The sequence below is a fragment of the Pyrgilauda ruficollis genome, unplaced genomic scaffold (genome assembly GCF_017590135.1).
Source record: "Pyrgilauda ruficollis isolate IOZ18807 unplaced genomic scaffold, ASM1759013v1 scaffold145, whole genome shotgun sequence".
Classification (NCBI taxonomy): Eukaryota; Metazoa; Chordata; class Aves; order Passeriformes; family Passeridae; genus Pyrgilauda; species Pyrgilauda ruficollis.
This window is the reverse complement of record NW_024513099.1, coordinates 447,294-459,558: the sequence shown is the minus strand read 5'-3', so window position 1 is coordinate 459,558 and position 12,265 is coordinate 447,294. Positions and strand designations below refer to the sequence as shown.

The 12,265-nt window shown below is 40.2% G+C and overlaps 1 protein-coding gene across 9 annotated transcripts in view; it reads right to left on the bottom strand.

Moving 5' to 3' along the window:
• RPS6KA2 (ribosomal protein S6 kinase A2) overlaps nucleotides 1–12,265 on the bottom strand; it is a 202,208-nt gene that overhangs the window by 54,147 nt on the left and 135,796 nt on the right. For all 9 annotated transcript variants that reach the window (XR_005954599.1, XR_005954600.1, XR_005954601.1 and 6 more), the window contains 4 exons: nucleotides 9,578–9,615; nucleotides 8,720–8,862; nucleotides 2,568–2,638; nucleotides 1,644–1,732 (listed from right to left, as the gene is read on the bottom strand). Coding sequence is in view for 5 of the 9 variants with exons in the window: in XM_041460561.1 (XP_041316495.1) it covers nucleotides 1,644–1,732; nucleotides 2,568–2,638; nucleotides 8,720–8,862; nucleotides 9,578–9,615 (341 nt within the window). In the remaining 4 variants the exon portion in view is untranslated. The remainder of the gene's footprint in view (nucleotides 1–1,643; nucleotides 1,733–2,567; nucleotides 2,639–8,719; nucleotides 8,863–9,577; nucleotides 9,616–12,265) is intronic.

Genomic DNA, 12,265 nt, shown 5'->3' with positions numbered 1-12,265 from the left:
CCATTATTAACATATGAGGGCTAGAATTGTTTTGGCTAAAACTAATTTTTACTGAGCAGGTTTTTAAGGACTGGTATCCAGAAACTCCCACTGACTTTACTGGTGCTCCATTTTGGATGGATAGCAACTTGTAAGAAGCCACAAAACATGCAGAGCAGCATAAAACCAAGAGATGGAGAGAGAGAGGAAAAAGCAGAAAGAAACAGAGGCAGGGAGTGGGAAAAAGTTTATATTTGATGCAGCACCTAATTTTTTTGAAGAGATATTAAACCTAGAAATCCCAATACTCTATTTTTTTCCAGTGTGAAACAAGTTTCTTGAGACCAGTCGAAACCTGCTCAGAAAATGTGTTTTTCTACTCTCATGTTCGCAGTATATCAGAATACAAGGCTACCATTTTGATCAGGAGGTAAAACAAATGGGAAGGCATTCCCTCTGTGGGCCATATGGGATCCCCTTGCCAGGAGAGGGGCCACAGTGGCATGCTGCAGGATTGGCTCCCCACTGCCACCCAGCACTAGGCTTGATTGGGTTGTCCCCACATGCCTGTGGGGAATAACGACAAAATCTGCAGTGGCAGTCATGCCATAGGCATTGTCCATGACCTCATCAAATGCAATTAATTTCCTAATAAAACCTGTAAACAAAGGTACAGATAATATAAGATACATTATCCAATATATGCGTTTTGTTTATCACAATCTAAATAGAATTATTAACAAAGGGTGAAGACACATTGCTGCTTTAAGATTTTAGCTTTTATAGCTTTCAAATCCAATACTACATCAGTGCATAGGTCTAAACTCCACATAAAGTGTAGTTAACTGTCTGCACGTTTTGGTTATACAAAACAATTGCTGTAGGCCTGACATCCAAGGACACACCACAGCCTCAGGCCTCGAAAAATATAAACAAAAGTGAATTGCTGGGAGCGAGCTGGGGGAATATGGTTTCATTACCTGAAGCTGTAATTGGAGAACTAACCCCTGATATGCAAATAGACCAAACTTATACTGTCAGAAAAACTCATGACTATTGGCCATCTTGGGTGTAGCCTCTGAGAGGCTTTTGCACTGCCCAAAGTGTATGTATTAAATACCTTTAATAAATACCCACTTTATTCTCTTAACTCTGTCTAGCCTCTGTTCTAGGTAGCCACTCTAGGTAGCATCAAAATCAGTAAAAAGTAGATGATGTATTTGGGTAATAAAGTCTACTGCATGACTGCCCCTAGCTAACAGAACAAGACAGGATTGAAATGCATTTCAGAATGAGAGAGAGAAAACCTGAGATTTGCAGCTAAATGATACAGATTTTAAATCACACTTGTTTCTCAGTTCCCTATATTATCATATACAGCAGGTATCTTAAATCATTCATAAAAGCTGGCAGTTCACTCACCCTCTTTACAAAAAAAAAAAAATGAAACACAAGTTGATATCATGTTTTAGATTTCAATGCTTTGCCTGTACTCCTTACAAATTTATCTAGTGATGCTGAAGGCTCACTGTGCTCTGGGAAGGAATGCCAAATGCCAACTAATGAAGAGGATAATCACTGAAAAAGATGAGCTGAGAGGTACAACTCTTCCCCCAACAAGGCAGGGAGCACATAACGAATGTGCTCACCAAATGCACACGTACCTAATCTGTTGGAGGGGTTCCTTTTGAAGAGGGCTCGCAGCAGGCTCTGGGCTTCTATGCTCAAAAACTGTGGCATTCCCAGCTTGGCTCTGAAAGAACACAACACTTGAAAAGAAAAGAGATTTTTCAAGCTTTTATTCCATCCCACTGCGGTGGAAACAGCAGAACTGTAGGAGTAAGGATGAGCAGACACATGAAATCTGTGACCAAAGGCTACCTAAGCATAGTGTAATGCAGAATGAGAAGCTGATCTTATTCCGCTGATCTTAAGGAAGGTTTTACCACTGACTTCACTAGAGATAGAGCAGATCTAATGAATCTCATAAAAGTTTTGCAACTTAAATAGGTAATTTTCCTACAGTTTTTTTCACTTTTTTAGTTTGTTGGAATAAATTTGGGAATAAAGAAGAATTTAAACAATCAAACCATGAAAAAAAAAAAGCACACTAAACTGCACACTGTTTAAAGAGAATAAAACTTTGTCTTGGCCATTCACCACAACTTTAAAAAGTGCACTGGTGAACAAAGATGAGCTTCAGATACTTTTGTCTCCATTTAACATTAAATGAATGGGACATCGCAACGGAAAAGATTTGAAACTTGGCAACAACAAAATATAAGATGTCCTGCAGAAATCTGACTTTCCCACATTCTGTGGATACTGACATTATCACAAAAAGTAAGATAAATTTATTTCATAAGGCTCTCTCAGTAATTCACTTCCTACTGTTTATTTTGAAGGCAATTTTAGAGTTAAACACAGGGATCAGCTATGTGTGTCTTATTAAATTCACACCTTGCACAGCTTTGGAAAGCTCATTACACACCATTATTCTCTACTCATCAAATTCTTGGGCCCTATGGAGTCTCCGGAGGGTAGAGTTAACTCACAGTAAGAAGAATGAAAGCAGTTTTGATACTCACTTGAGAATGAGTGCCATTGTCTCCTTTCTGTCTTTTCCCTGGAAGGGTAATGATCCCGTCAGCATCTCAAACTGTGGAGTAGCAACAAAATGGTAAATGTGCATTGGGATGGTCTGCATAGCTGACCACATCCATCTTCTATTTCCAACACAACTGAAAACTAGAGGAGAAGAAATGATCCAGCAACCTACGCAAACAAAAAAATGGCACAGCAAGTCTGGGTGACTGTTTCATTCCAGATATGTGTTACAAACTGTTCACACTGATAGTTGTTGTCAAGTTTTGGTACGTTTGGGAAGAAGTGTCACATATGGTGCTTCCTTCAGCGTCTGTTTTATGACCAGTGCTGGCAATGAGGTATTTGGCTGGAGGGACCCTTATTGTGCATGGATATGGCTCTTCTTAGTGTGGACAGATGGAATGTAGGAAAACAGAGATAGTGGTGAAGGTAATCTCACTCCTAAGGAGTTACAGCTGTGCTAATTACCAAGAATTAGGAACAGGTCTGCCCTAAATAGGACACAGCTAGATCCAGTTAGGATGAGTATTATAAAAGAGTAGGTTGGCTGGTCAAGAGGTTAGGGTTTGTTGGCTGTGCTGTGAGGAAGAAGGAGTTAGTACTGTGAGGAGCTGCCCATGAGAAATCACCAAGAGAGTATGGAGCTTTTGCAATAAGATGACGATAATTGGTGATCCTGATGTAATCCCGTGGTGGTTTGGGTAGAGAACTGCAGAGAGGACAGTGAAGACTCGATCCCTTGATGATTCAGGCAGACCAGTGCAGACTTAAGACCAGCAAGTCAGTGGAGCCAGGTGGAGTAGGAGAATGGGACCTGAACCAGGAGGACCAAGAGCCAGAATGACCTGAGAGCTTGAAAGAAATATAGGTGGACCTGAGAGCCTAGAAATCTGGACAACGTATGAGACACCACACCCAGGTAAAAAGGACTCGCTTGGAAGAAGTGTATGATAACCTCAAAGATGAAATGTTTAGAATTATGGATGCTGAGAAGAATCTCCCTCTAGCCTACAAAAGAGAGATGCAGCTAAAAAGGAAGTAAAGACTGTTGAAGAGAAATTGGATACTAGGCTTAATACTGATGAAACTGCTGAAATTTTGAAAGAAAAGGAAGAGCAAATCAAAGGATTAATGGAGGAAGGAGAAAAGCTTTCCAAACAGCAGCTGCAGAGTTCTACCATTATTAAGAAATTAAGAGCCAAATAGAAGGAGCGGGAATATATTAACACTAAACAGTACAAAAATATTAAGGAGTTAGTAGAGGAGTTGCAGCATTTAAAATAGGTGCTTGATGGCAAGGAAGGCTTGGAGAAGCAGCATCAAGACAGCTTTAAACAACTGAACCGTGTTGTGGAGAGACAAGACAACACGTGAAGAGAAGCTTTCTGAGAAATTTCTTAAGTCACTGCTGCATGAGCAGACAACATGCAAGAGAGACCTAGCTCTGTAATAAAAAACAATGTGGAACTCTGAGAGGCAGAGTCAGAGCTGCACAGACAACATATAAGAGAAGCCCTGTAAAATTGTATAGTGGCCAACTCCACAGTAACCCAATGTGATTGGGAGTGGGCTGTAGGGCGAGGTGCAGCCGGAGATGGAGCCCAGCGTAGAACTGAGAGCAGCAGGGGAAGCTGCCTGGTCCAGACCTGACAGATTTTGACGCCTGAGGTACAGGTGAGCCGCTGGGGACACAATGGAAAATAACATATTGAGTGCAGAACAGATTGTTTTATATACATGGAAAGAAGTTAAAAGAGACTGTGAAATATAGTATCAAAAAGGGGACAAGGCAGCTGCAGATTTGGCTGCCACCTGGAAATCACTTTATAAGACTTTAAAAGAATGGAAAACAGCAGGACAAGAGAGGCTTGCAGTGATCAACTAATACAACAAAAACTGTAGAAGGAAGAAGATTATTAAAGCAGCAGTGAGAGCTGGGAAAGAGTAGCTCTATTGTTTAGTATGGTGTATTTGTTTGTGGATAAAATGTGTGTATTATATTTGTGAATTGCAGCTATTAATATTTGATTAGGCAATTAGGTATGGGTCTAAAGATTTTGATGATAACTACTCTGAATTTAGAGAATTAATCAAGTCTATAATGTGAAAAAACAAAATGAATTAGACTTCTATACCATAATAAGAGTATATGTTTCTAAATTCTAAGTAAAAGGGTTTTTTATTATATGTAACGTAAGTTTGGGTAATGAATCAAGGTCAGTGCACAGACACATTCCGAAGTTAAATGGAAATTACACACAGAATGATTGTATTGGGTTTACTATCTTTTGCAAAGGGCCCCGCAAAAGTTAGTAAACACAACGTTACTTTATGAAAAGCCTTAAGTTGATATTCTAGACTGTGAAAAGCAAAACTAAATCAGAACTTAGAAACATATATCCTTACTGTGATATGTTGCCTGAACATTCATATAACTGTTAGTCCTAAGTGAGGTATGTGAATATGTTATAATGCCAATTTACTTGAATATTATCTTTCTAGAGATACTGCAACTTTGTAATTAAAAGAAAAAGGGGCATTGTAGACGGATGGAATGTAGGAGAATAGAGATAGTGATGAAGGTAATCTCACCCTTAAGGAGTTACAGCTGTGATAATTACCAAAAATTAGGAACATGCCTGCCTAATAGGACACAGCTAGGTCCAATTAGGATGGGTATTATAAAAGAGTAGGTTGGCTGGTTGAGAAGTTAGGTAGAGTTTGTTGGCTGTGCTGTGAGGAAGGCGTTAGTACTGTGAGGAGCTGCCCATGAGAAATCACCAAGAAGGTATGTAGCTTTTGCAATAAGATGACAACATCTTAGGTGTTCGATATGGTCTACCATGCAAGGCAAATGGATTTGATATGCCATTCCCCACCTTTTTAGGCTGAATCAAACCACCTCTTTGATTGTGTATTTGCAACACTTAGAGTTGCGTCTCAGATATTTTGCAGGAGAAACAAGACTATACCCCACATTCTCAAGGCTTTTGAGTGTGCTTTTTCTCTCCTGCTTTGGTTCCTCTGGCTGTATTCAGTGATGGAACTCGTAGGTGTCACATTCAACTGAACCCAAATCTGAAAGCAAAACTCAACAGTCATCATCAATTATTTGCCTAAGTCAAGTGTTGAAACATCAATCAGTTATGGTTCCTTGGAGACAGATTAGCGCTTTCAGTAAATTTGACAGGAATTTCACATCTGTAAGAAGTGGAAAAAAGAAAACCAAACTGAACCCCAGCTGAAGAAGCTTGCCGAATATGGTGTTTTAGGGAGTCGCAGGTGCTTGCCCTGACTAAGGGAGGCTGAAGGCTGTGCATCACCAAACATAAAGACACCAAGAACATAATTGAGCTTGGACACAAAGGAAAACTCTGTCCATTGAGGGCAAGGTAAACTGTTACTTGTTTGTGTCTGTCACTCAGGCTTTGGATCTCCTCTGCTATAGTAAGTTAATTACTTAGTGTCATTAATTAATCTAATAATTACTACTCATTGCTATAAGTAAATGCTTGCTAAGGCAGGAAAGATTCTTCAAGCCTTATATAATTTTTGTACCTTATCTCACAAGAAACCACAGTGCTCCCAGAAAGCACATTTGTGCCTAGAAAGATTCTTTCATTACCAAAACTTGTGTCAGATTGCCGCACAGCCCGACTCTTTCTCTTGCCTAGATTAAATATAGCTATACCAGAGGAAAAATAGAGAAAACAGAAGAAAACTAGTGAACCTGATATGTTAATTTTGGGAGAAGGGCAGAGGAGATGTTTAGAAGCCAGACAACTAACTGAATATAGTTAATTGAAGGGTTAATCTTCATTAGTAACAAATTACCTCAAGGCACTAAAATGCATAGTAGAAACAGAAAAAAAACCACTTTAAACAAATTTATATGACTGCCAAATATCAACAAGACTTGGAAAAAACAAATGCATTAACTTCTGCTTGGGTTAGGAGAGGCAAGAAAAGTAGACCTTGAGGAAAGCAGCTCATTTTCTACAAAGAAACATAATGGGGGAGAATTTTTAAACCTGCTTAGATGACACTGGAGCTTAAACACCATTTTCAAAGTAATTCTGACCTATTAGAGCCTAGTCCTGATAAAATGGGACTGGCAATGAAGGACAGAGAACATTGCTTCCCAGGGCAGCAGCAGAAATGGTACAGATTGTACCAAACCCTCCTCATGATTTCTAGAGTGTTTATGCTTACGGTAAGTACCTAATGTTCACTTACACTTGCTCACATTACTTTGTTATTATAAAAAATCTAATTTAGTGGCACCAACAATGGCTGCTAAGTCTCATTTATACTGGCCTAAATGGGCTTGACACTGCTGATGCGGATGATACAGATACAAGCACTGTTTGGTGAGTGACTACGTGGAAAAGGACTGTAGTTCCCACCCACCCCAATATCCCAGGAATACCTGCAAATGCACTGTGACTGCAAAGGATGGAAACAAGAAGGAAGGAATTTGGAAGAAACTGAAGTTGCAGGAGGGAGCAGGGGGAATGACTGTTCTGGAGGCTGCAGGAAACATTTACTGTGCTGCTGCACTTTGTTACCACATCTCCAATTGTGCAGGCCTAATGTTGAGATTAATTCAGGTTCAGAAGAAATGCAGTTAACATCAATATTTAAAGTGAAAAGCAGCCATGTAAGTTAAGTGTACCAGAGCTTTTTACTTTAATGAACTTTGCTAAGCAGCCTCTGGAATAGAGCTTTAGTTTCTCAATTGCAGTCCTGATTAAATCTGTTGAAGGTTCAAAATGAAATAACAAAATCAAAAAAAAATTTGAAGTTGTTCATTTCATCAGTTAACGCTATCATTTCACTGCACAGAGACCTGTCTTTCTGCTTATTTTTTTCAAAAAGTCAAAAATCTTGCTAAACCTGAACATGAAAACAGAAGTGAGAACATGCTGCTTACACTCTTGCACATAAATACAGAGCTGTATGGGTCACAGCAGGTTGACAAGAAGCTGAGACTAGGGGTGAATGGATTCCACACTATTTTTGTCTATTAAAGCAGCACCTATAGTTTTGCTGGGGGACTCAATTTTCGTTCTCTCTACTTCTCCATCTGTAGAAACCACCTGTTTGCTCCTTCCTTCCTACTGATTCTCTTCCCAGGTGTTTTGGAGGGCTATCTTCTGTTAGGCTTCAGAAGGCTGCACCTCCCTCCGACCTTGTTTTCCTTTCTGTACCGAAGAAAGTGCAAGGCGAATATTTTTTTGTTCCAGTTCAGCTGCCTATTTAGAGACCCACAGAATTAGGCTCAATGGGAAGGAGCCTCTGGAGTCACATGATCCTGCTGAGGTGTCAATATACTATGCAGTGCTTCCTTGCTCTCTTTCAGGGCAGTCTCCCATTTCAGTCGGCAAAACATAAGCACTTCCCAGAAGATATACAGATCAGTGATGTAGGCCCTCCCCAGCCTAAATTTTCACTGTTTTTCACATTGCTTCCTATGCTTCCTCTGGTGGGATCAGTTGTCCGCTTCAGGTGAACAAAATTTAAACATATTCTACGGATTTTGGTATGTAGTGCAATACCTAGCTACCAAAACCAGCCTCCACAGGAAATGGGGCTGTACTGGAAGAGCACGTTGCTACACTAATTTCTGATTCTGCCCTGGCTCTGCTGTGACAACTACGGTGAGGTACCCTGTGAGCCACAGCTGGCTGGTGATGGCCATGCCCTGAGCACAGGGTAGATCTGCAGCCGGCCCACCTCAGGAGACAGCAGCACCAGCTCTGTTATTCAAACATATCCCTGTGAGAGTAGCAGGTGCCTGGTGTCTGACCTCAAGGGACACCACTATGCTTGATAAAACAATGCTTCCAAAAACTTACAGTGTTCATACAGCTTTGAAAAAAAAATCACAGTGTCACAAACCAACTTCTTGATCTTTTCTTCTTCTACCTTGGCAACAATAGCCCACAGACTGAAGAGGCTGGAGGGGTGCAAGGTGGCCGGGAGAGCATCTGAACATGTTATTTTAAAAGGCTGGCTTGAGGAGAGTGCAATACCTCTCTGAAAAACCTCACTGACACTGCAATTTTTATCTGAGGGATCTGATCCCTCCCACAGCCACCCCTCCCACAGATAAGCACAATTTCTGCATTACCATGAGCACGCCAAAGGACCACCAGTCAGCACTCTGCGTGTGCCCTCGCCGGTTGACCACCTCTGGGGCCATGTACTCTATTGTCCCGCAGAATGAGTACGCTCTCTTGTCATGGTCGATGGATTCTTTACTCAGACCAAAATCTACATAAATTGAAGCAGAACAGGACTTGTCAGGTATCTAAATATTATTATTTCTGCTTTTGCTCGCTTAAATTGTTTGAATGAAACACACCAACCAGCTAGTGAAGTGCCCTTCTCTCCGTGTGCAGAAAGAGGCCGCAGGCACATGTGTGCTGGAGCCCTGCCTATGTGTAGTGTCTGGCACTTGTTAATACACCCTGAAAATAGGCATATAATTTTCCCTGTGCAGAATGAGGTTCTGGCTCAAGGCAGAAGGGAGTTTAAATAAGCAGATATATACAGTTCAGGTTTGGTGAAGATAATGTTAGTGAGGATTCTTGTGCAGCTAACCAAAATATTTGGAATAATCCCAGATTACACCAGTGAAAAGGCTGGCTAGACAGTGCCTCTAGAGTGGCAAAGCGATGTCCTTCCAGCCAACCTCTGCCTGGATTAAATAGTCATATTGGAAGCATCCTTCCATCCACAGTGGCAAGCAGCCAAACCTGCCTGCTTCACATCAGTCAAGAGCGCAATTTTAATAAGAAAAGGCTGTTCTCCATGTGCTGTGCAGTAGGGGGGTTGACAAATTGACAGAGAAGCTCAACACTCAAACTCTTCTGGCTTCTAGTTTTTGTAAGCAAACTCCTTCCAACCAAAGACCAGGATGCATGCAATATACTACAGGAAAAAAAAAATCAGTTTATAGGCATGAAGTTTTCTATTTCTCACATACCTGTTATCTTAATGTGACCCTCTTCATCAAGAAGAATGCTATAAAGCAAAAAAAGAAACATTCATTCATTAGCCAGGCACAAAGTGCAGTTAAAAAACATGAATAAAAGATGTTTAAGTCAGGTAAGGAGATATTGCAAGATTCAAATACTTATGTACACAAAACCTTAGTGGATTCTATGGCTCCAGAAAGAAAAATGAACCTCAAAGGTTTTTTTAATCTCATGTCTGAAGCATGCACAGCCTCATGCAGTTCCACGAGGAGCCTCCTCTGTGCTCCACAGGATGTTCAAGGTGGGCATGCAAACAGAGCTCAGAAAGAACAGGGTGTTCAAAGTGAACAGCTGCAGAGTGTATGCTTCCAGCAGGAGAAGGAGCTACACATTTCCTGTTCTTGTCATAAGAAAAGGCAATTGAAGAAATAATCAAGGCTTGGACTCACTGGACCTAAAATTAAGTCATGCTGAAGTAATAAAAGTCATTGCAGAGCACAGTGACCAGTCACAGCCTAACGGCATGATCTCAGCCTCTGCTGATTTTTTTTTTTTTTTTGTCCAGTGCACAGATGAAAATTCAGCCTGGAAGCCAAATTTAAGTGTTCTCGCATTTGCCACCTGCCAACATATTTTTTCTTAACAAAGGCACTCCAGCATTTCTGTAGTTCACAAAAAGCACTGCTAGTTTTTGTGGAAACAAGAATGAACACTAAATTTGAAAAATAATGATTTTGGTAAATAAAAACTGACATAGTAATGAAGGTGGTCTTTCTTCAGTCTTAGTTACACTCAGTATATTTTTCTTTTCAAAGTGATCTAGCATGTTGCCAACTATTTTTATATTCCTCTTCTCTTAGAGAATCACTTTAATGTAATTATTCAGGAAGAAAATAGAATACTAGTGAACCAAATATAATAAGCTCTCCTTTTGTGAAAAGTTGTATCTGAACTGAAACATAATTGAAAAAAGATGCTCTTCTGTCATTCATGTGTTTAGAAAAAGTTGTTGTGCAAGTCATCAAAGCCAGCAACTAAGTCAGTACCACGAGTCCCATAATTAAAGCCTTTTCTTCTCAATTAAAACACCTTACCTTTATTCTTTCTCCACATTTTCCTTGAACACAGCATTTTCTAAGTACTAGTCTATACCAGGCATGTTTAAATGTACTTTTATGACTGAAACACCTAAACTTGTGCTTCAGAAGAGAACAGAATAAAACACCTGCCAATGTGGAAGTGAGCATGAATATATGTACTCCCCAGACCTCAATCTGGAAAAATAGCAAGGGGAATAGAGCTCACAGAAATCACCCAAAACTTTGCCCCACACACAGGAAGCCCTTGTGAATAACTATGCAATTCAAAGGAAATTTCCCCAGAGGCACTGATTTTACACTTAATGGGTTTTAAATTTCGTAATTTCCTATTGGAAATGCATGCTGCTGTAGTATGTACACGATGTGTGCTTACTTTGCCCTGATAAAAGGGCTTACACCTTACCCTCATTAAAGGGATAGAAGCAACTCCAACAGAGCTTTCATGCTGATAATATTGCCTGAGGTTGTGTCAGAAACATACAGCAACTCTTTCTCACACTGTTTGCATGAGCACCAAAATGAATAGATCCTCGCTTCCAATGGATGTGTATCCCATATCCCCTAAAACATGAGCTTCAGTTCCTTCCTTCATCTCACATTCTCCAATCACCCTTCTACCATTCCCTCAGCTGCTGGCAGCTTCCTCTGTGGCCCCTGGCAGCACCCTTTGGACATCTGGGTGCCTCCACACTTGCCACCTGACAGCACAAATAATGCTACAGCTACTAACCAAAGATTATATTTCATGTAAAAAGAAAACAATATGCTAATTGTGAGGGGGGAAAAAAGGTACCTGTTGCACTGAATTATCTTAGAGTGAAATTAAGAAGAAAAAAGTACCTGGTTAGACAAATGCAAATTACAACAATAGACAAATAGGTTTCCTGTGACAGTAGAAGCAAACTTTCTATCTAATCATACTCTGTACTCTTTTTATCTTTGTCATCTTACAATTCCTTTTTATCCCACAATATCCATAGCAGACATTCTATTGTGACAATCACAATTACTTTAGCTATGGTTTGCAGAACAAACTAATCTGAAATAAGATAGTATTATTCTCTGAAGGGGAAAAACAACCAGAAGTTCTTAATATGATTCAGGCTTGAGAATAATCTTTCATCTAAATTAATGTTTTGAAATTATAAAACCCATAAAAAAGTAGACTACTTTTAAATGCTAAACTAGGTTGCAATCATACTGAATGACAAACTTCAGCTAGGAGGTTTTCTCATTTTATTTGTTCAGTCTAATGCTTGAGTGCTTTTACAGGATACTGTCATTGTAAACCTCCTCTTCAAAGCAGTAGTAACAGTTACTAGGTGAAAAATATGCCAACACCATAAATAAGTGAACCACACATATTGTGGAACAAAAAATGCCACAAAATAAGGGCATCTCTTAGAGAAGAGGAGACTGAGGGGAGACCTCATCACAGTCTACAGGTTTCTCAAAATGGGAAGAGGAGGGGCAGGCACTGATCTCTTCTCTGTGGTGACCATTGACTGGACCTGAGGGAATGGCCTGAAGCTGTGCCAGGGGAGGTTTAGGTTGGATATTAGGAAAAATTTCTTCACCCAGAGGGTGGTTGGGTGC